The 24,179-nt window shown below is 39.5% G+C and overlaps 1 protein-coding gene across 1 annotated transcript in view; it reads left to right on the forward strand.

The window, feature by feature from the left end:
* The window catches only part of FBN1 (fibrillin 1), a 252,818-nt gene that overhangs the window by 36,783 nt on the left and 191,856 nt on the right, over window positions 1-24,179 (forward strand). The window contains exons 4-6 of the mRNA XM_036841971.1: window positions 1,783-1,881; window positions 11,289-11,384; window positions 14,765-14,860. Coding sequence (XP_036697866.1) covers window positions 1,783-1,881; window positions 11,289-11,384; window positions 14,765-14,860 — 291 coding nt within the window. The remainder of the gene's footprint in view (window positions 1-1,782; window positions 1,882-11,288; window positions 11,385-14,764; window positions 14,861-24,179) is intronic.

The following is a 24,179-nucleotide window of genomic DNA, read 5'->3' on the forward strand; positions in this document are numbered from 1 at the left end:
ATAGAGGGAATAGAGCCACAGGGATACTTTGATCAAGGTTTCATGTCATGGCATACCTTGTGCCTGGCTGCATAGACTATGTAATCACTTTGATGGGGTTTTGAAAAACAGTTTATCATTGCTGCTTTCCATACTGTCATTTCTAACTGTGTTGGCCACCCACAAGCCCACCCAAACCTTGTATGTTGAATTTGGGTGATCGAGGCTAAAAGCAGATCTAACTCTTAGACAAAGGAGAGAGGAAGCAGATAGAGCATCACATGAGGATGAGTGAAAAGACTAGAGGAAGAACTCAGATGGTACCAGAGATTCCTCTACCGACTCTGCTTCTATGGCAAAGCCCCAGATTCTCATCATACCCCACAAATGTTGAGCGACAAATCACATGCAAGACAAGGTGCTATTTAATGGCGATACTAAGTCAAGTTAGTTATGGCATCTGTCCTCCATGAACTTTTCCGGTCATCATACCTGTGAAATAATTTTTGTTTTCAGAAAACTCCGTTTGTTTAATGGGAAATTTAGAGCTGAAAGGACACTAAGGAATTACTTCACCCCCCTTCTTATTTGGCCTAGAGTGGTCTGTGGAGAAGAAGAGATTATTTCAACCAGCATTCTCTTGGTGACCTGAAAAAGTTAATCCCTTTCCCAATTCTTGATTTTAACTAAAAGCAACTTATTCATTTGGCACATTGTGGTTTACTTCAAGATCAAAACTGACTCACTAAGAGAGGGATATAATGGTATTTGGAGTTTTCTAAATGAACTTGACAACAAAACCCTTTCCCTAGTGTTCTGTAGAATCTCTGAGAAATGCTGACTTCAGGTATTAAATAAATGTTTGTAGGATCCTTTGACAGCTTATTTCCTAATAGTTTTCAACCTCCATCCTAGGCTGTTCTGAAGTTTCAATGCACTGTCTATCAAGGGTATTATTTTTGGCCTTGTACATTTCATTTGCCCTTGCAAGTTTGTTCAGGAGTTTGAAGGAAAGGATCAAGCCTATGAGTATAAAAAGTAGTGACCAAATCTTGGTCTTCTGTTAAATATAAATCATTTACCATTTGAACTTATTCTTTAGTCCAATAGCAGAGCATTTGGTACCAGTATGATATTAGTCTCTGGGTGGCATGAAAATGTTAATAATTCTCTAAAAGATGAATGGCTTCCTGACTGTAGGATCAGTACTACCGAAGTGGATTCACACATCTTCTCTCAGACTTTGGATGTAATTCACAACAGGACTAAATGTAGGATACAAGTTGCTCCATAGATCATATGTTCTCAACTGGCAGGGTCTTATCTAGGGAAGTAGTCTTAGCAGGGCACAGTATTTTTATTAAAAATTGGTAAACTTTAAGCATTTATAATAAAATAGGCTCCCAAGAATACTGCTACAATTTTTATATTATTACATCTTAAAGTTAGTATAAAAACAATGTGTGTGTATACACACACACACACAGGATTTTTGTTTATTTTATTTTCCCTTTATAGGATATCCTGGGCTTTTTGACAGATTGAGAGCTGTGGAATAAGCAAAGAGAGGCTGGAGAACCATTGATACGGATAAGGGAGTTGCCGAATCTTATAGCCAGAGTTTATTTAGTCCAACAGATTTGTTTTATAAATGCATAAATCTGAAGCCTAAAGTCACATAGGTCACGATGGCAAAGTTAACAAGGAACCTGATAGGCCAGGTTTCCTCACTTGAGGATTAGGGCCCTGTAAATCACCGTGCTCTGAAGCCATGTGCTAACAGACCTCTGGTTTTGTTCACAGCCATTTGCCGGCATTCCTGTGGGGATGGATTTTGTTCTAGGCCAAATATGTGCACTTGCCCATCTGGTCAGATAGCTCCTTCCTGTGGTTCCAGATCCAGTGAGTATAACATGTCATTATATATAATATTATTTTATGTGGTTATGCCCTATTTTCTCCTAAATTTGCTTTTGGCTTTTCTCTTGCCTGCAATACATTTTTTTTCACTAGAACATCTGCCTTCTCTGTTCTGCCCAAAATACTTGGAATGGCTTTCCTCAATCTGGGCTCTCATTTCCCTTCTTCACTTTTTATAGGGAAATTACCTATGGGAAATAACTACTATGAATAACATAAAGATTATGGCTTCCTTCTGTGTAGGTATCACCTTATTCATTTTTGTGTCTCCAATGTAAACACCATAAAAGATGCTCAATGAAATGATTGTTTAATGAACATTTTTTGGCTTAAGAAAACTAAGCATTCTTCCTTGTGGTACTGAAATATGAATCTGATTAAACACTTTTTACAACTTGAGACCCCTGCTTTTGCAAGAAGAAAATGTAAGGAGTCATCATGGCAGTTTATTGGGGATGATTTGTCATGAAGCACAAACATATTTTCCCTTTCAGAATTTTACCACTTTGTTCATTCTGTTCATTATTCAGAGACTTTGCTTGCTTGTTCTATTGGTTTTTGTTTTGAAATGCAGGGTGCTCAGCAGTGAATTAGGGGAAATGTGGGGCTTGGGAAGGAGGTGAGTCATTGGTTGTTAAAAAAGTTAAAGTTCATGTCTATATAAATAGCCCCTCAACACCTTGACCATCACCAAGGCAAAAACTTAGGTTCCTTTTCCATTCCCCATTTCTGACGGGAAAATACACTCCTCTTACAGTGTGTTCTGGTTTTGACAAGGTTTTAAGGAGAGTATTGTGGAATAAGCACATTCTCTTTCATCGATTGCAAGTAGAGACTTCCGCGGGGTCAAGATGCATTACCTGTTAAGAGTCCTCACATTTAACCGTGGCTCTCATGAACCAATTAACAGGATGCGGCAAGTAGTGCATGGTAGCAGACCCTCTTGGTGCCCACTCACATACCTTGGCATTCATGGGTGACACAAGTGACTCTGCCTGGGAGCTCTGTAACATTTTTCTGGCCATGGAGCATGTAGGACAAGCTGGAAGGCTGAGGGGATTAATTAGAAGCACCTTTTAACCAATGACAAATGAAGAGTGTTGGATAAGTGCCCATGCTTCCTTGCCTCTCCTTTTGCATAACTGCGAAGTGTGTTATGCACTGCCTTCTGAAGTTCCCTAGTGGGATTGAGCCCTAGTTGCCCACAGTAGGAATAGGCTTGATAATGTACTTTATAGGCTTTCTTTCACTTTCCCAGTCCCTTACCAGTGTTTCCTGAAATTACTTCTAAAATAAACTACTCACATTTGAATTATTGTCTCAGAATTTGCTTCTGGTGGAAACCAAACAGAGAAAGTCTAGCACTAAATACAGACAGTTTTAGGTTGGGATAGAAACTCCCCCCTTGGGCTGGGACTCATTTACTTATTGCAATGAGTGTAGCATGTTCTTACTTGATCTCAGCTTGGTTTTAAATGTGTGTCCTCCAAGCAAGGGTAGGTTAGTTCTGCATATCAGAAGCACTTGAGCTGGAGGAGTAGCAAGAGGTAGAGAGCTCAGCTGGCAGCACTTTGGGGAACATGTCGGATGTCTCCATCTCCATCAGGATGACCTCCAGGCTGCCTCTGAGGAGAGAGAGCCTCGGGGTGGGGAAGGAGTCTCCACATCAAGTTGGGAATAGAACCATCTCTCAGATTGGTTCTTGAACCCACCAACAACACTGCACTCCACTGGGGGAAGAAAATATTGCCAGATGGCAAAACTGGGTATCCAGCTGGAAAGGTCTTCAATGATAGTGTGAGCTGCTAATGATTTAATCAAGTAAAAATCATGAGATGTGGAGAAAGGATGTTAACAAGATCAGAGGGAAAAGCTGTGGTCCTAATAGACTTTAAGCTAGCAGTGAGGTGGGAGGAATATTGTGGTAAGGTCTTGTGGGCCAGGGTAGGGTAGAGGCTGAAGTTCAAGACATGTGGGTGGTGCTCTCTGAGATGGTTTGGGGTCATCTACGGTACTTGGACATTGGACAAAGCCCCCAAGTAGCTGGTGGATGAGAGTGGTGTGAGAGGGAGGGTATGTTTTCATCAGGGTTTTTGAGGCATTTGGAGCCTTTAAAATCATTGGCTCGGACTCTACCTGAACTAATAATGTCCAGACAGCTTGCACAACTAAAGACGGCAGAATGTTTTAAATGAAGGGTAGCTGGGTATGATCAGAATTCATTTCTGATCTTTTTAAGTGATGTTCTAGGGAACAGCTCTGCCGTCCTATAGAACTTCCTGCCCGCGGTGTGGTAGACAAATTTGGATAGATCACTTTGCTAACTGCCCTGCTAACAGAAGAATAATCCAACTCAGTGAAATGTTTGCATTCACTACCTGTGGTTCTGCTAAGAGGGAGTCAATATCATTTTATCAGTATTTCCTATGAGAAACTTTATACTTGTTATGTGATGGAGTCAAGGAGGGCTAGGCAAGTTGTAGGACCTCTGAGGCCATAGCCTTCTCATTTGAAAATATAAAGAATGAAAGGAGGGTTTTTCTTTCAGGTTATTTTCAACTTGTGTCCTGTGACTTTTAAAATAGGGAATGATCTCTTAGTGGCCTGAATGAGAGATCGCATTTCCAGAAAGTCCAAATTGCCAGCCAGCAACTCCTTTGGACACCAGGAAGTCGTGGCTTCCCTTAACCTATTGGGAGTCTTGCTGCCAGTCATTGAGGCACCAGGGCAAAGAGAGGATTGGCTAGACAGGGTCAGAGCAAGTTTTCTAGACTTTAACTCCAGGTCTATTAGGACTGCTCTCTACTCTCTCAGTCTCTGAGGCCAGAGATGGATCCTGAGCAACCCTAATTCTCAGAAAGACCTGTCATGGGTGATCCGTGAATTCACTCAAACTCTCCTTAAATATATAGAAATATAAAATAGATTATCTTCTTAAATAATATACAGTATGTTGTTATAAAAGGTGCTCCCTAAATTTCACATTTTAGACTTTGGAGATCAATTTTATGCTCATCCTGTTTTATTCTTTATGTTTTTAAAAAGGATTTAAAAATTAAACTTATTATTTTGAGATAATTGTAGATTCACATTCAGTCGTAAGAAGTGCTGTGTAGAGATCCTGGGTACCTTCTATCCAGTTGTCCCCACATCTTGTGAAACTATAGTGCAATATCACAGCCAGGATATTGACACGGATACAGTCAAGATACAGAACATTTCCATCACCACCAGATCCTCATGTCACTCTTATATGCATTTCCTCCTACATTCTCCTTAATCCTGACCGCCACTAATCTGTCGTCTATTTCTATAATTTTGTCATTTCAAGAATGTTATATAAATGGAATCACACAGTATGTAACCTTTTGGGACTGGCTTTTTTCACTCAGCATAATTCTCTGGAAATTCATCCTATTGTTGTTGTTGTATATATCAGTAGTTTGTTCCCTTTTATTGCTGAGTAGTATTACACGCTATGGATGTAACACAGTTTGTTTAGCCACTCACCCATTGAAAGACATATGGGCTCTTTCTAGTATTTTTGATTTCCAAACAAAGCTGCTATGAGCATTTATATACAGGTCTTCGTGTGAACATAAGTCTTTATTTCTCTGGGATAAACGTCCGGAACCGCAATTGCTGGGTTGTATTGTAGTTGCATATTTAGCTTTTCTAGAAACTGCCAGCTGTTTTTGGAGTGGCTGTACCATTTTACATTCTCACCAACAATACATGAATGACCCAGTTTCTCTGCATTTTTACCAGCTTTGGGGGTTGCCACTATTTTAAATTTTAGCTATTCTGATAGGTATGTAGTAATTACATCATTGTAGTATTAATTTGCATTTTTCTACTGGCTTATGATGTTTAACATCTTTTCCTGTGTTTATTTGTCACCTGTATATATCTTCTTTTTTTGTTGTTTTGAATTTTATTTTATTTTATTTTTTTATACAGCAGGTTCTTATTAGTTATCTATTTTATACATATTAGTGTATACATGTCAATCCCAATCTCCCAATTCATCCCACCACCACCCCCCCACCACTTTCCCCCCTTGGTGTCCATATGTTTGTTCTCTACATCTGTGTCTCTGTTTCTGCCCTGCAAACCAGTTCATCTGTACCATTTTTTCACCTGTATATATCTTCTTAAGTGAAATGTCTCTTCACATCTTTTGCCAATAGGATTCTTAACTATTTCACTGTTTATATAATTTAAATACTAGCTCTTTGTCAGATATGTGATTTGCAAACATTTTCTCCCACTCTGTAGCTTGCCTTTTCATCTTCTAACAGAGCAAAAGTTTTAAAATTTAAGTCCACTTTATCAATTTTTCCTTTAATGGAAAAAAATCACGCTTTTGGTTTCAAGTCCAGGAACTCTTTGCCTAGCCCTAGATCCTGAACATTTTCTCCATTTTTTCCTAAAAGTTATAGAGTTTTACATTTCACATTTACATCTGTGATCCATGTTGAGATACTTTTTGTATGAGGCGTGAGGTTGAGGTCTAGGTGTAGTTGATACCTGTGGATGTCTAATTGCTCCAACACCATTTATTTCTGAAAAGGCTATCCTTTGTCCATTGAATTACTTCTGCATTTTTGTCAAAAATCAGTTGGGCATATTTGTGTAGATCTACTTCTGGGTTCTCTGTTCTATTCCATTGATCCATTTGTCTGTCCCTTCTCCTATACCATACCGTCTTGATTACTGCAGCTATGTGGTAAGTTTTGAAAGTTGAGTAGACTAATTTCCTCCCACTTTATTCTTCTTTTTCAAAATTGTGATTCTAGTTCCTTTGCCTTTCCATATAAATTTTAGATTCATCTTGTCTGTATCTACAAAAAAAATCTTTCTAGGATTTCGATAGGAATTGCTTTAAACCTGTGTGTCACTTTGGGGAGTATTGGCATCTTTACAATTTGAAACCCCTTTTAGTTGGATAAAATTTTATCATTTTTAATTCACTTCAGTTTAGTTAGAATTTGGGGGCACTGGTACTCCCAACATGAATCCAAGTTCTAAGAGTGTCAGAAGGCCAGGGGAACAATTGTAGAGCAGTGTGTTAGTGAGTTTGAGTGAGTGTTTTGCAACCACATGCTGAAAGTGTAAGAACACTCAAAGGTTGGGAAGGTGGCACCGTAGCTAGTCTGGAAGAAGTGACCTTTTTCAGGGCGGTGTGGGATTTATATGAACAGGAAGAAGAGGAATGGGTGGAATCTGCTCTGATTTGTCCATAGAAACAGTTGAGCTCTTTGCTTTCTAGTTAGCCCTCTATGGAAGTGCCTTTATCACTGCTATCATATAACTTGTCTTTCTCTGGACCATTTGCAGCTCTGCTAGGTTTTTTGTTTTATTTTGAGACACTTTAGTGAAGTTGCTCTTCTAAGGCACATAGATTATTTATGCACTTATGGAAAATGTCATTGCTGTTATCTCTCCCAGTGAAAATTATTTCTGTCCTGCAGTGACTCTGGTTGCCCCTATGGACTGTTGTCTCAGGTGTCAAGTCCAGAAGTTAGTCTAGCTGTTTAATTTGCCTTGTACTTTTCCTAGTGCCTACATTAAAATCACATGTTGCCCTACAGATACTTATTTGCAAATCACTCCCAGTGTTCTTTCTGCCCCTTGTGCCTGCCAAGATAATGGAAGTTTTTAGAATCAGTCCCAAGCTAATGCATCCCAAAGAAAATCATTACCTGAGGGGTATTTAGACCCAAGTCCCAGCCCTGCATCTCTCTTGTTCCAGTAGCATGTTTACATCGCTCTCTTTTGGTTGGTTATTTTAAGAATTAACTTGTGCTGGGCTGTAATCTAAAGAAAGTTTCTTCTACTCTTTCTGATACCTGGCAAATGGAGGGCATTCAGTAAATATTTGTTGAATGATTGAAATGACTGACTGACATCTTCTGGAATGAACATAAAATTTGTTTGGGACTCTGTGTGGATACAGGTTAATGGCAACATTTTCTGTTAGTTCTAGGATGTTGAGCCTTACTTGAAACCCTTTGAGGCTGTCTGCCCATCTTGGAGGGGAAGTTCTCCTCAGGGCCAACTGCACGTGGCAGCATAGACCTGTACACTGACACTTAAACTCCCCTAGTATTTTCAGTTTCTGGTAAAATCTTAACACAGATTGAGTTTAGGAATCTATTCTAACTTGAGGTATTTAGAGCATCATATGGGTTCAAGTGAAGCCCTTATTTTTCAGTTGGCTTTTTCTAGCAACATAGAACATGGTCTCCTAATTGCCAGACATCTGGAATTCTTTGTCACATCAGAGTAAATTTAGAATATGCATCAATGGCAGGACTCAATCAAAAATAAAACCAGTTTGTATATATATACTCTCTACACTGTGTCTGCTGTGTAGTGAAGCTACAGATCTAGTTCCTTTATTTCCCCACAGAAATCCTGAGTGATCACTCCCACCTTTAAGGAAATACTTTTTCCCCTGAAGATCTAAGACTCACAAAGAATGTGAATTTGGTAAACATGTTCATGGCAAAGCAGGAGATTAAGATGCTGTTATCTGTTGATGAGCTTGCCCCTCTGCCCCAAGGAGACATGGTTCATTGGTTTATTTCGACCACTGGACTAACCATGCCTTATTGTTTCACACGTCTGACCAAGTGCTTTTATTTTTTAAAGGAGAAAGAATATTTTATGCTGGAAAAAGTTCACCTGAAAGACAGTGTAGGAAAAAGTATAAAAGCATATCAGGGAAGTTTTTATGATATTACATTTAAATGTAAGCTTACCATTCTTCCCAGAAAGAAGAATTCATTCTCTTTTTCAATTTGAACAAATAATGTAAAGTCACTATTTAAACTACTGTTAGCTTTTTTATCTCAAAGTAGCTAAATGGCTTTGTTGCTCATGTGGGAATGGAAATTAGCTCTTGGCATGAACCACTTTAATTGAAATCAGTTTGTGGGTTGAGTTCCTATGCTGCTTGACAGATGACATCATTTCCTGTGCTTTTCCCAACCCTCACTGTTTTGCTAAGATAGGATGAAGCTAAGTTTAACTTCAGATTTTAAAGCAACTATACACCTTTTCCTGACCCACTTAGAATATTATCCAAATTTTTCATCAAATCATTTCTTTTGTATATTTGTAAATAGTTTTTTAGTTAAAAAAGCATTTTGGCTGAGACATTTTAATAGAAATCGTAGGAGCCTAAAATAACTGTTTTAATCCGTTTTCTGGGTTGGTTGATTTCTATAACAATGCTCCAATAAAGGAGTTATTTCTGCTTTTATATGTGGGGCAACAAAGATAAAAATATTTTTAATAGCAACCTGTTGAGTGCTGTATAAGTGCTTAGGCAACTACACAGTCTCAGTGTTTGAGCATAGCTTTTGGTGTCATTATCATGGAGCATGCATTAAGTAAACAGGAATTAATGTAGCAAAGTTTTATACAGCACCTGTGTACAGGCAAGGTTTGCTCTGAGCACTTATGGGGATATAATTCATAATCATGATTCTTCCCACTCCCCACTCTCATGATGCCTTTAGACAAATGTGCTGGGGATAGGAGAAATAACTTAAAAAAAAAAGTTTGATTATATAACATATATTTCCAGAGAGAATTATTAAGTACTCTGGAGTCAGAACAAAGAGGGCTATTATCTAGTGAGGGAGGGAGGAGAGAACAGAAATCAGAAAAGATCAAGGGAAAGAGCAGACATTTGCAGTGGGTCTAGGAGATAGGTAGGATTTCAGTATTTGGTGAGAACTGTGTGTGTGTTATATGTTAGGGGTTGGGGCGAAGAGACAAAGTGACAGGTTAAAGAGGAGATTCCATGAAGAGACTAGCACCAAGTGCCAGGCATTTGGTACGGCACTCAGAAATATTTGTTGAGTGAGTGAGTGACTGATAAAGTACACTGGGGACTGAGTCATAGGATGTATTAGGAATAGGCAAAGCAGCCCTGATAGGCTCATGGGAGGGCTTTGAATGCTGAGATGGAGGGGTTCTTAACAGAGCAGACGTAGGAAGTCTTTGACGGTGTTTCAGCAAGTATGCAACATGTTCTCGAAAAGGTGCCTCACTTTCAACTTGACTTAGCTCTTCAGTACTCTCTGAGGGCATAGTAAGTATTGGGTTCTGGCACCTTCCTTTTCCCTGTTGGCATGCTGAGATTTGTGTAGCACTTGACGAAAATGGCCCTTTCTCCTGAAGTCAGCAGCCCCTTTGGGATTCTGAACTGAGCATCCTAACAAGGGGTACTGAAGAAGGTGGCTCCTGGGAGGGGTCTCCTCTCTGCTCTTGGGAGAAGATTTGGACCCTGTGCTCCAAGAAGGCTGAGCATAAGAGCAAGCATACGCAGCTGATTCTGCTCTTACACAGAAGAAGGGCTTTTCGTCCCCTGATGTGAAATTGTTGAGCCTTTTTCTCTAGGGATTTACTCCCACAGCTTGGAGGACAGGGCAGAGTGAGCCAAATTTCCATGCCCAATCCTGGCCTCCTTGGGTAGGGATGTGTCAACAATGATTAATTCGATCAAGCCTTTAGTCTTCTCCAAGTAAGGTAGTTGACTGTTTCTAGAGGACTAAGGAACAGCCTGGGATTTTGAGAGTGCCTAAATTACTGAAGCAGAGGCAGCCAGAGCCCTGGAGGAGCCAGAGCCCACACCGCGCTGTCATTCTCTCTCCCAGGCGTCTTTCACTCCAGCTCCTTCTAGCGCCTCATCGTCTCAGTCTAAGTCAGCCCGCCTGCCCGTGGTCTTCCTGCTCTGGGTGCTGAAGCTCTCACACTTCTGTAGGTGACAGTGTGATAAAGAGTGGGTTTCAAACACTGTGGGTCTTAGTTGGTTTAAGGTTACAGTTTAAACCAGCAGCTCTTTCTGAGCCGAATCCAGCTGTCTCCGTTATCAAGCAGTCTTGTTATTAAATGCCGTTGTAGGTACTTTTTCCCTTCTTTTTGCTGCCTCCAAAATTTCTTTTAACAACATTTCTTGGAATTTGTCACCCTGAATGTTTTCCTGCCCACCTACCTGGGACCCTGCATCTTTTAACAAGCAAATTATTGCCGTCGTAATCTTGTCTCGTCTGGTCCCTCAAGGCACTCTTTTCTTGTTGGGGTAAATTACAGAAATGACATTGAGTGGTAAGTTCTGCTAAATTAGAGAAGTCATTGAGCATTATTAAAGTAAGTATCGAAGAAGCAATTACATTGCATTGTAAATGATTTTATGCGCACAAAATGACACGTTTAGCATTGTCAATTAGGTTATTTCTGCGTAAATGTATGAATCTTGATAAACCATTTTATTTTCTCTTCAAATCACTGCAGATCAACTCGTGTGAACTGTTGCTATCTATGTGCTTAAATTGCAAAAATAAATCAGTCTTTTTTTTTTTTTCCTTTTCAAGTCCAACACTGTAACATTCGCTGCATGAATGGAGGTAGCTGCAGTGATGATCACTGTCTGTGCCAGAAAGGATACATAGGGACTCACTGTGGACAACGTAAGTAAACCATAGTTATAAGTATTCTAGATGTTAATCTATAGAGACAAAGAGAATACGGAGATAAGTGCTGGTGGATTTTCTTTGATTTCCTGGGACATGGCATTTTTAGAGATGTCCAGGGACTCTTACAGATGAACAGATCACTTACCCAACACACATAGTACCAAATTTCTGACTGGAACCTTGGAAATGGGTTGTTTGATTCATTTTTCTTTCATTTACCTCCACTACCCTGCTTACCTCATCTCTGATTTACACCCAAGGTGCAGAATTCTTGTTCACTCCTGATGTATGCCTTCCGTTTGATTGCTCAACATCTCCACCATCTCTTGGATTTTCAATAAGCATCTCCAATAGAGTATTTCAAAACTCAACTTCGCCTTTCTCCCCAAACATGTTCTTTTTTCTTGACTATTGATGTCTGTATCTCTCTAGTTTCCCAATCTAGATTCTGCTCTTATAATATTTATCATACTGCTGGCCAGTGTGTTGGTTCATTCATGAACACTGTTTATTGGGTGTCTACTCTGTATCAGCCCCGGTGCTTTGCAGAGATGAAAATTTCTCTAAAAGAGCTCACTTTTTATTACACTAAGAAGAATATATATACCCTGCAGAAAATTTAGAAAAGTTTAAAAATATAAAAAATAAAATTTTCTACAATCCCACCATTCCAGATATTACCTTTTAGTCTTTTAATGCGTATTTGGTACGTGAGATCCATTGTATGCATAATTTTTCATATAACTTTTTTACTTAATATTTTATTAGAAGTATATTTCATTTTTTTGAACATTTAAAAATACATTTTAATAGTTGCATAATACTCCATTATATATAGGTTTTACTATTTAGTGAATTGTTAATGAGCATTTATTCATGTTGTTTCCAATTTTTGCCATTGTATATGTATTTGCTATGATGAATAATGCTATTATAAGTAAATCAAAGTTTATTTAATACCCTCCTGACTGTCTACACACTGCAATATAGTAAGAATGACAATCGAGTCTTTGGCAGCCCACAGCAGTAGCATGGCGGGAGGAGAGGTAGGACAGCCTCCCCAGTGTGGGAGACCCTTGAGCTGAGTCTTAAGGGGTGGGTAGGGGTTCCCTTGTCAGATGATGGGAGGTGGGCCTTTTAGGCAGCCGGCACAGCATAAGCCAAAGCAGCAGAACATGACATAGCATGGGAGGTCAAGCTTTGGCGTTGCTAGGACTTAAGTGCTGAGGGAAGTGATGGGAAGGAAGCTAAGGTCAGAATGGAAGTCATGGGCCATTGGAGGGCCTTTATGCGTACCGTTTTCTCACCCAAAGTAGAGCCAGGGAAGGGGAGTGAGAAGACAACGACCAACAACATTCATCTGTTGAGTTATTTACTCTGTTTACTGTATGCTAGGCACATGTTCAAACTCTTTACACGTATTAACTCATAACAACAGCCCTTTGAGGTAGAGGCCTTTTTTACCTTCTACGAAATGAAAAAGCTGGGGCAATAACTTGTCTAAGGCTGTACAGGGAGTAATCAGCAGAGTTGGGATTTGAACCCAAGCAGTCTAACTTCACAGCCCATGCATTTAATGCTATGAAATACTGGCCTATACACTTCACTTACAGTGGTTTACAATGAGAAAGACCACTGGTGGCCAATGTAGAGTGGGAAGAAACAGAAGCAGGAAGAATAGTACTAAGGCTATGGCTAGAGAGATGGTGGGATGGGGATGGATTCAAAGGCATTTTCAGAAGGGGAATCAGAAGGAGCTGCTGTGCATCTTCTGTTTCCTTTGATGCTCCCAGAGGGAGTAGAGCCCAAAGCCCAGTGCACGACAGGCACTCAGGTAACACCCGTAGAATTAGAAAACCTTTCCTAGACTTCAGTTTCCTAATCTGTAAAATGGGAGGGTTGGTTTAGGCAATCTCAAAATTTCTTTTCTGCTTAAGCCTCTTCATTCTCTCCTAACTGTAAATTAAGAAGCAAATGAGAACAATGAATATATGTAAACTTCTCTAATTTTGTGATGATCAATGGACTACTGCTATAATTTTTGGCTATAAGGGGTTGTCTCAGTTCAAGTGCACTGATCCCAGTGGATGCTGAGACAGAATTAGATACACAAGAGATTTATTGGGGAAAAAGCCTATGAGAATCAAAGGGAAAGAAAGCAGGAGTCAGGAGAGAGAACCTTCAGACCATGATGCAGGTCACACCCCTGGGCAAGGAGGGAGGGAAGGAAAGACTATCACGATTGTGTAGAAGGAGGCTCAGACTATAGTGCAGCTTCACGAAAGCCTTGGTCAGGCTGATAGGGAGCCCAGAATAAAGATTGCCCATCAGAATAGTTTCATGATGGGCAGAAATGTCCAGTCTCCACCATGCTTAGTCACTGGGTGGTAGCAGCCAGGAGAGTGTGCCCTTGGCATGAACATAGTAGCAGATCTGAAGGTGTAGCAGCTTCAAGGCTGTCGGCCAACTAAGCTCCCCTAGGTAGGTTTTCTTGGAGGGAGATCTGAATGGCTCAACTCCATGACTGCCACAGGGGTACAGGAAAAATGTGTGGGAAATATATGAAGGAGGAATTAATTTAAATGGAGGTGTTAGGGAGGCCTCATGGAGGAGTAAGGTTTGAGCTGGGCTTTGAAGAGTGGGAGGGACTGGCAAATTTGGCAGGGGCAGCCTACCACCTGTGGATTAAGATGCCTAGAAAGAGGCCATGCATAAGTGAGTTGCAGGAAGTTGTACGGAGAAGAGTGGTTCAGGGCATGAGCTTTCAGATCTTATTTTAATGCCTTTCTTGACAAGTAAAATGTCCCTCCCTCAAGGATGGCTGGACTTATCTTACCAATATTTTCCAGAGATTCTCTTACAACATTCAATTGGGTCTTTATTACGGTGCATAAATTACTGAATGTCAGTATTCATGTTTTGTCGTTGGCAATTAATAGTGTGATTTAACATGCTGCATTTCTGTAAGGATGACGGTAGAGAGGCCAATGTTTTCCCTCATGAGAACCCTCTGGAAACTAAACATAAATCATAAGAAAAGAGTCAGCTTGCTAAAATGCAGTTCTCATCAGGGGTATCTCTTATAAACCACCATTTTAGGTGCAGAACTGAAAGCATTGCTCACATGCTTCCCAGGATGAAACTGTCAGCCTTAACACAGGTGCATACTCACCTATTCCAGGTAGTTTTACCTGAGTTGACTGAGGAACATCCGGGGAACTGGAACTGTACAGTAACTGTTTAAAACAAATACCAGGGTGATTATTTAGTGTTTTTATTGTTGTCCTTTCAGGGGACAGTAAGTGTTACTTTATTAGCATCTACTATCAGATGAAGCCCGTCAGCCTCTCAGCTCCTATTTCCTTATTTTACAGCTGTCTGTGAAAGTGGCTGTCTCAACGGAGGCAGGTGCGTGGCCCCAAATCGATGTGCATGCACTTACGGCTTCACTGGACCCCAGTGTGAAAGAGGTAATTTTTTTTAATGTATTGGTGTCAAGATGTTCTAGTGGCTAAAGCTATGATTGATTTCAACATGCATTGGGTTCTTGCGGCTGCTTCGTGAATTTTGCTGAGCTTTGAGGGGGTTTCTGAATTGTCACTGGGAAGGTTCCTAGGATGACAAGACAATGGCCCTAAGTCTATGCATGTTATTCAGTAATTCTTGCCAGGGGACTGCAGGACTCAATAGTGCGCCTATGCATAAGTACCAGTTGGCATCAAGATAAAAAGAGGAAAATTTTCCATAGAGTAAGGATTGAGCTCATTATTATCCTAGTAAATTAGGGAGGTGGCTCCAAATAAAACATCTGTGTGGCAAGGGGAGAAATCCAGAATGGAACAAAAATTGCACCTAAAGATCTATTAGGACCTATTGGCTGTAGTGGCATACAAGCTCGGCATTCAAAGTTCACTAGAAATACTGACTGCTGAGAAACTGTGCTTTCACACCTGTAGTTTATTCAGTACTCACTGCAGCCCACTGACGTGTATAATCATCATCACTTTTCTGTCTGAGAAGATCAAGGCTCGGGGAGGTCAAGGGAGCTCCCTAAGGTCACACACATAATAAGCAGCTTTAATTTGAATGTGGGTTTTCAGTTTTCAAGTCTGATGTATACTGCTGCTCTTAATTAAAAGAGATTTCTACCTGATTTGCCTATGCATACGAATAGGATATTGAGATGTATGTAAATGTGCAGTCTTCTTAAATACCCACCGCCCTGACCTTTGCTTTGTTGATCATCTTGTCTTTACATTCATAGCCATGTTTTCATTGTTCCTAGTTTTATGGCGAAGATTTTATCGTGAAGATTTAGGAGGTTCCTTTCATACAAAACTGCAAAAATACTCATGAAAAAAATACCCATTGAAAAATATTCATGAACTTTTTAAACTGCAGTCATCACCTTTATCCAAAGTTGTATAGAGATCATTTTATTCTAAGATGGAAAGTAAAGATTCAGTAGCAAGTGTTGAATATATGTTATTTAAAAGCAAAGAGCACAGAGTGGTATGTGAGAAATTGTCTTCTGTTTGTAGTTTTATGAGTTCGTCTAGATTCAGTTCTTTGCTGATAAAGCAACAATACCTATTTTAGCAAGTAACTCTATTATTACTGGATAGATTATATTGTATCTGTGTTCACAAGGCCACTGCATGGTATGGATATGTGATGCATTCTGGACTCTCGGCCCTTACATTGTACTTGGCATCGTTTTGGAGTCCCTCTTTAGAACTGTTTCTCTTTACAACTTGATGTATTTTTATTGACTTGGAGCTAATATACATCTAATGGTCTCAAGAGTAATGAAGACAACTGTTTTGATTAGGTAGTATCATTCTGTGGCCTTATTATTTACTCAGTGATTATGATATAGTATTTAAATTGTTGAGATTAAAGTTGTTAACATGTAACTTGAACAGTGTGAAACTAATTCTGGAAGTGACAATAGTGGGCTTAATTTGTTTTAGAAAAATCACTAATAGAATGAAGTTACAGAGCATTTTACCTCTAAGAATCTGGTTAATAATTTGCTGCAAAGAATATTGATACCCATAGTTACAGATATTGATAAAACAGTCTAAAATAAAGAGGGCATGATATTTAACCATTCCACACTTATTTCTTCAAAGACTTGATCATTGACCAAGATTAAGAAATGATGTGAATGGGTTAAGTTACTAAACTGCTAATCAAAACTGGCATATTACTTAGGGATTTCTCCAAATTTTGGGGTGTCTTTAACTGCTTTCCTCCGTGATAAGGGTATCCTAAAATTTGCACTTAGGTGTAAATACATTTTGGCCCCATAGAATCTTCACAATAGTGATTATCTAAATAAAATTAATCCCTAAATGGCAGATTTTCAGACATTTGTGGTTGTGGAGAGTTGGGAGGAAGCAGGCTTTCTTTAATCATTGCCCTTTGCCTCTTCTACCTGGGAATACAGTCCCAAACCTTCAGTGGGAGAAGGGAAACATGAGTGTGATTTCTCTCACCACATGGGAGAGGGGAGGCTCTTTGATTCCAGGATTGTATTTCCATTTTTAGTCTTCACTGTTTTCTGCTCTTGTGGAAGTCATCTGCTTACCTCTTTAAAGAATTAGAGGCAAGATATCCTATTACTCAGACGAATGCTTGTGATTTCAAGAGTGATTAATAAAAATATAGGACTGAGTCAGGATAAATCCATCCTGAAGCATAGGGAAGTATTCAGTGTCACTTCTGATAGTGGGTTAGTATACTTACTAAGTTGTTCAACTATGTAGGCCAGTTGCATTCTGTTTTAAATGGAATGTGACTTTTTATTTATTTATTTTTTTAAAATAAATTTATTTATTTCTTTTTGGCTGTGTTGGGTCTTCGTTGCTGTGCGTAGGCTTTCCCTAGTTGCGGCGAGCAGGGGCTACTCTTTGTTGCAGTGCGCAGGCTTCTCATTGAGGTGGCTTGTTGCGGAGTGTGGTCTCTAGGCACGTGGGCTTCAGCACTTGTGGCATGCAGGCTCAGTAGTTGTGGCTCGCGGGCTGTAGAGCGCAGGCTCAGTAGTTGTGGCGCACGGGCTTAGTTGCTCCGCGGCATGTGGGATCTTCCCGGACCAGGGATTGAACCCATGTCCCCTGCATTGGCAGGTAGATTCTTAACCACTGCGCCACCAGGGGAGCCCTGGCTTTTTATTTTTAAAAATGAACTTCCAGGAAGTCTTTACTAATTTTCTTTCCTTCTTCTAGGAGGCTGAGCCCAGGGCCTCTTCTGCATTCTCTCTGAGCACTCTCTCCACGTCTTTTGATAGCACTTACCACATTGTATTGAAATAGCAGGTTTCCATGTCCATCTCCCCCATTAGAGTGTAAGCTCTTCAGCAGCAACTGTGGTTTCATCATCGTTTAAATTCCTAAGCCAAGCTTAATGCGTGATGCACAGTGTATGGCCAATAAATGTTGAACTGAATTTAATTTGAAGCACCAGAAAGTCTTGAGATATGATTATCAGATGATGAAAAAGTATCTCCTGGAAGTAATTGCTGCTTGCCTACTTGTGGACAATTCTGGGTATTTCTTATTGGTTTCATTTTAAACAGAGCTTGCAGTGTTGAGTCCTAATTGAATTTGGCCCCATCTTTCAGGGCCACATGACTGTCATTTTTCAGTTGGCAAGGATGCAGAAAAGAAGGTATGTTTTGACCTAAGCCAGGTGGCAATAAACAAACAAACAGACAACTTCCTATCATGATGTAATACACAGGGAAGGGGACATTTCAAATGTGTTACAAGTACCTCTCAGGATAATCATCTTTGTCCCTGAGAGGTCTTGCAACTATACGTCTGCAGCTACATCAGAGAGCCAGTACAAGTGTAGACTATCCTTTGGCGGGGGGGGTGATACTGGCAGGATTTGGATCACTTTAAGCTAGTAAGTGAATCTTAATAACCCATGAACATAGTGTTTTGGTTTGTGATGGAGACAAGCAGTGGATCCATGCTTGAATTACGAATCATAACTTTCATTCAACAAATGCAGTCAGACTATGAAGCAAATTTGTCTCACTTGTAGCTTTTAGCCAGTAAAATATGTTGTAAAAAATTTTTTGACTAGTCATCCTCATTGGGCAGGTGACAATGATACTATTGCCTGCCTATGTTCAGAGGAAGAAAAGAAGAGGCCTGTGACTTGTTTGGCCTGTAATGTTTACTTTTTAAAAACTGAATGTGAGTACCTTCAGTTATAGTCTCTAGCTTGCCACAATCCCTACTATTCCCTATTGTCTTACATCCTGCTCCCTTTATTCATTTAGCTTACTTTTTAGCCCCTGTGGGCACTTGAGTTTCCCACCTCCTGCTACATTCTGTATCAAAGATTGCATCTCTTTGTGTTTTGTTTCACATGCCAAGTTTCTTTCATTGTTCTTCCTCTTATATATTTTTTTTTCTGTAAATTTACATTTATGGTTTTCCTGATTGCCCCCTCCCCCTCACTTTTGCCTTCTCTCTGCTTGGGTCTTGAGCAACCAGTAAAACTTATCATTGCCTAAGCTCAGTGGTATGGTGTGTTCGCATTTGTTATTAGAATATTGAAATGAGGTCAGTGCCTGTTTTGGCAATGACAACATAAGCTAGTTGTGTATTGCCATAGTTACTGCCAACAAGACTATTGGAAGCACACTTTCTCTTGCCATCTTGCCTCAGAATGCAGACTATTTAAAATCTTGTTAAATGCTCTTATATTAAACACAGTGAATCATGAATCATGTGAGTGGATGAGACTTCTCAAGGTAATGAAAAAAGAAAGAAGAATGATGGAGATAGACCTGAACTTGGAGATGGGGTGGGGTTACTGATGAACAGGCCTGAGGAAGAAGAGAACAAAAGATAGACACTGAGAAAACATGGAGAGAGGCAAGAGAACTAGGGGAGCACTGAGCCAAAGAAACTAAAAGCAAGAAGGACTTCAAGAAATAGCTTGGCAGTTGTTAGACTCTTCAAGGATCAAGAAAGAATGAGAATAACAAAAGGCCCTTTGATGTGATAACAGGTGACATGGACTGGTTACTTAGAGGGGGCCAGACAGTATGCGGAACACTTGACTTTGGTGATTTGCAACAACCTTATGAGAAAACTCCTATAATGAGTCCCATTTTATAGAGGAGCAAACAGAGGCAAAGAGAGGTCAAAGAGCTTGCCCAAGGTCAGATAGCTTGTAAGTGGTACAATCAACAACTGGACCCAGCCGGTCTGGCTCATAAGCCTGTGTACATGACCACTGTGCCATACTTGGGTTTCACTCGGAAAGAGGTCATTAGTAACTATAGAAAATTTTCTGAGAAATTATAAGAAGAAATCTAGAACTAAGAGTTTTAGAGTGAAAGTTATAGATTGGGGGAAAAAAGCCTTTCAAGAAATTTGGCAAGGTAGGTAGTTTTCCTCTCTGGAGGAAGAGTTGAGCTAAGTTGCTTTTAAATCATTTTAAAAGCCAAGAGAAAGGAGTCTTGAGTATTGCTTGGGTGTATGTAATGCAGGGTTTGGGGATATTTCTCTGTTTGATTGATTCTGATATTTTAAATATAATAATCCATTCTTGGAGAGAGGATGATTCCTGTCTGTTTGCAGTACATATAAATCGACTCCAAATGACTGAACCAACATTCAAAAATGTAGCCATAGAAAATGAATATTGTCGTTTAGTGCAGTTACCATGGAAGGTTATATAGTTTTCCTACAATATTACAACTCTTCGAGCCATATATGGAAACTCTTTTCTGTAATTACCTTTACAGAGTCAGCAATTCATTCAAATGAGCATGTGACCATTTTTTTCCCTTTATGGGAGTCATTTGAGTTTTTAGAAACAGCCTAAAATAGTGTCAGTTCTAGTGACGACAGTCAATAATCAAACACATTCGTTGTTTGGGGTCGAAAATTGACTTAGATTAAAAAGCAGTGAAAAGAATTGTCTTGCATGGTTCTTAAAACACATGGAATTAGATTAATATTTTAATGTCAAACTTTAAGTGAGCCAGAGTATGAAGCCTTTTGGAAGCATAAGTGCTAATAACAAGAAGTTTTCTGTCATTACTCCATCTGGAGGTCTTCATTATGTACCGTCTGAATGTAAGCATGGACACGAATTCTTCGAAATCCTGAATCATTTGTTCAATGTTAAATTCCTACCCAAGTCTAAACTGTGAAGACAATACTTGGATTTTTCCCAAATCAAGAAAGTCTGTTGGCTGTTCTGCTGGCTATTAGTAGAAAAGGTATAGGGGAAAGCATTACTGAACTGATAGCTTTAAGAAAAAGGAACAATGGGGGGCAAATATGGAGTAGAATAAAAATCAAAGAACGGCAATAATTCATAGTCCATCAGAGAAGCATGACAATGAAGGTGAACTAAGTCTGGTCATCATACTTGCCCTCTTAAGGGATTCCAGTATTAATGGAGCTGGAAAAGGCATTTAGTTTTTTGTTTTTGTTTTTTTCCAGTAATTGAAGAATAGAACAGAGGACAGGTAGGCTGGTTGTAATTCTCCTTCATTCTCTTATGTGCAGTTGATATATGAGCACCTCTGTTATCTTCATAACTTAGTTTCTCTGATGATTCACAAATGATGGTTTTGCACAGGGATCTTTTTTAATGATTTCATAGAAGAGAGTTCAAAAAGCTATCCTGGAAGCAGTTGATAAGCATTTATTTTGTAAAGCCAAGAAAGCAGTGTCTGCGTTGTGTCTAATGAATGGAAAAGACTAACATATAATGATCCAAATATATAAATAACCAGGTCGTGCATTTCAGATACATTTGCCTCATTAAAAGAAAGTAGAATCATGGCCTACTCTCAAAGGGCTGTCTAGAAAGCTTCATGGAATCAAGTGCTGATTTTCTTGTGCTTTTTCCTTGCAGTTTTTCTGGAAGGTGTTAATGAAATGTTTGGAAGTAAATTTTACAGCTCTGCATTTATGACACTAATTTTACATAATTTTATACTTTAGGCAGCTATTATTAAAGTTCCCAGAGTAAATGCCATAGGCGAACTCCCATTCTCACAGTGTCTTTGGAAGGCAGAGCTCTGGGAACTATGCTTATTTTCTTTTCTCTAAAAAGGCAACAAGTAATAAACTGTTGTTTCTAAAAAAATGTTGAAGCCCTCTGTGAGCCTAGCTTTTGGTATTTAGTCTAAATGGAAAGTAAATACTAATGTGTAGATAGCAGAGGCAGAATGCCTTAAGTGTTACTATGCATCTAAAGTGGTATTGCAACATTTCTCAGTTGGTGGCTCATTGAGTAAACTTGATTTTCCTAAAATAGTTCCAGGAAATACATCTGTTGACATAGACGTTCAGTTTCTGTGGTTGAGGAGCTGTGTGCAAGTAGGGAACGTATGCTATCGTACCATGCACACGCCTGCTATCACCCGCAGGACTAGTGAGATGCAATCATAAAGCAGTTTAATTTTTGTCTCCCACTGACTGTCTCTCTCAGTCCACTCAGTGGGCTACGTTTTCCCCTGCTGGGGGATGAAATTTTCTGGTCCTTTTCAGACTTTCTCCCCTGCGGTTCTCTCACATGAGCAAAGGCATCTATAGTTGACTTACAATGTTGTGTTAATTTGTTCTGTACATCAAAGTGACTCAGTTTTATATATATATATACACACTTTTTCATATTCTTTTCCATTATGGTTTGTCACAGGATATTGAATATAGTTCCCCGTGCTATACAGTAGGACCTTGTTCTTTATCCATCCTATATATAATAGTTTGCCTCTCCTAATCCCAAACTCCCATTCCTTCCCTCTCCTCCCCTCCCTCCCACAAGTCTGTTCTCTGTATCTGTGAGTCTGTTTTTGTTTCATAAATATGTTGATTTGTATCATATTTCAGATTCCACATATGGCATCTGTGTTCTTATTGGTTGCTTACATTTCCTTCCTCAACCCGGGGTGACCACTGGTACCTCCAGCCATCTGAGGCCTCTGCAGCTCTAGGAGCCCTCTGAGAAAGGATCTAAGCTCACTCCACATCAGCTTTCTCCTACAGTGGCCCACAACTAGTTAGCAGGAAACACTCATACATTTTTTTTTGCCACAATAAATTGCCAGAGTGCAAACCAACTTGGACATGGTAACAGCCTCTCCCTTGAACCGTGTCTGAGCATCTGGCCAGCCAGTTTCCAAGCGTTAGACAGTCTGCAGTCCACAGCGTCCTCCAACCTGTTGTGGATACATAACACACATCGTGCAGTCTGAGCATTCTCCTTGAAGCCCCTTTCATGACTTGTCATCATAATGTGGTCTTCCACCAGTTTCCTAGAGAGAGCTAGTGACAGTTCAGCCCTCTCCCAAGTAACTCCCGTCCCATCTCTTATTACCTCGGATGTTTTGATATTCTTGATATGCATGAGTGTTTAAGAGCCCTGTGACCAGACTGTCATCACATCCTTTGCAAATTCTGCATCATAGTGTCACACTTGACTTAGAATGTGGCATCTGTCGTCTTGTGCTCCAGTTCAAATATCCATTTTAACATCCTCTAATATTATCAAAGTGAATAATTTAATAAGCTATTAAATTTGATGTTAAATTTGGTATCATGGTTTAATCTTCAGGGACAGTTTTTTAACTTTATTGGTTTTTTTTCTTTTCTTTTCTTTTTAGCTCTTATGAACTTTAAAAAAAGATGAAACTAGTTTTTATCAGTAGCCACATTTAATATTTGCACCACTTTTCCGTTTTTGGATACTCAGAACACTAGAGCAGCACTGACTAATAGAAATATAATGTGAGCCACATATGTAATTTTAACTTTTCTAGTAGCCACATGAAAAAGTAAAGGGAAACAGGTAAAATTAATTTTAATAATATATCTTATTTAACCCAGTATATCCAAAAGTTTTATTTTAATAGGTACCCAATATTAAAAATTACTGAGATATTTTGCATTCTTTTTTCCATACTAAGTCTTTGAACTCTAATGCATATATTATGCCACATCTCAATTTAGGCCAGCTAATAGCGACATGTGGCTAGTGGCTACCATATTGGATAGCACAGTTCTGGAGCTTTGTTTCTAGTCACATCATCACTCACCTAAGGTCTCTATCAGGTCTCTAATTTTCTTTCTTCCTGCTGCTGTTTATTTAACTTTTAAGAAAGCAGCATCTTAGAGAATCATAGCCTATGTTGATATGTAAAAGTAAACCAATTAAAAAAAAAAACACAGAGCTAGGGACCTCAGATTAGAGTCTAATTTCTCAGGATATTTGTCTAAGTGGAGTTTTGTTCAAATATATAAGTGATAAATGAAATCTCTTGTAGTCATGTCAATTAGATATAACAACTGTAGCAAATATTTCATAAAGGCTCAGCCCTAAGCTAGGCAATAAGATGGAATCAGAGGGGAGTATATAGTTCTTGTCATCAGGGACTTAAAATTATTTTTTAGAAAGATAGAAATACATCTATGAAAGAGTTAAAAAAGCAGGGCAAAGATTTATTTAGTTAGGCAGAGTAGATGAGGGAAAGTGCTACAGATGAAGGGAAGAGACAGTACAAAGATTCAGAGGCTGGAATTGACCAGGGGAAAAGGGAGGAAACAGTCACCCTTAGGAAGTCCCTGCTATGCCAGACTCTCAGTGTTTGGAGACCTCCTAGGAAAGAAGAGGAGGGGGGCATGATGTCAACTTGCTTAACTCCAAAGAAGGAAAGGCCTATTTCAAGTCTCTCTGTGGTGCCCTTCTATTCTACTGAACTGTGCTTCTGTACAGTTTCTATATGAGGCATGGTATTGGGATTTT

The sequence above is a fragment of the Balaenoptera musculus genome, chromosome 2 (genome assembly GCF_009873245.2).
Source record: "Balaenoptera musculus isolate JJ_BM4_2016_0621 chromosome 2, mBalMus1.pri.v3, whole genome shotgun sequence".
NCBI lineage: Eukaryota > Metazoa > Chordata > Mammalia > Artiodactyla > Balaenopteridae > Balaenoptera > Balaenoptera musculus.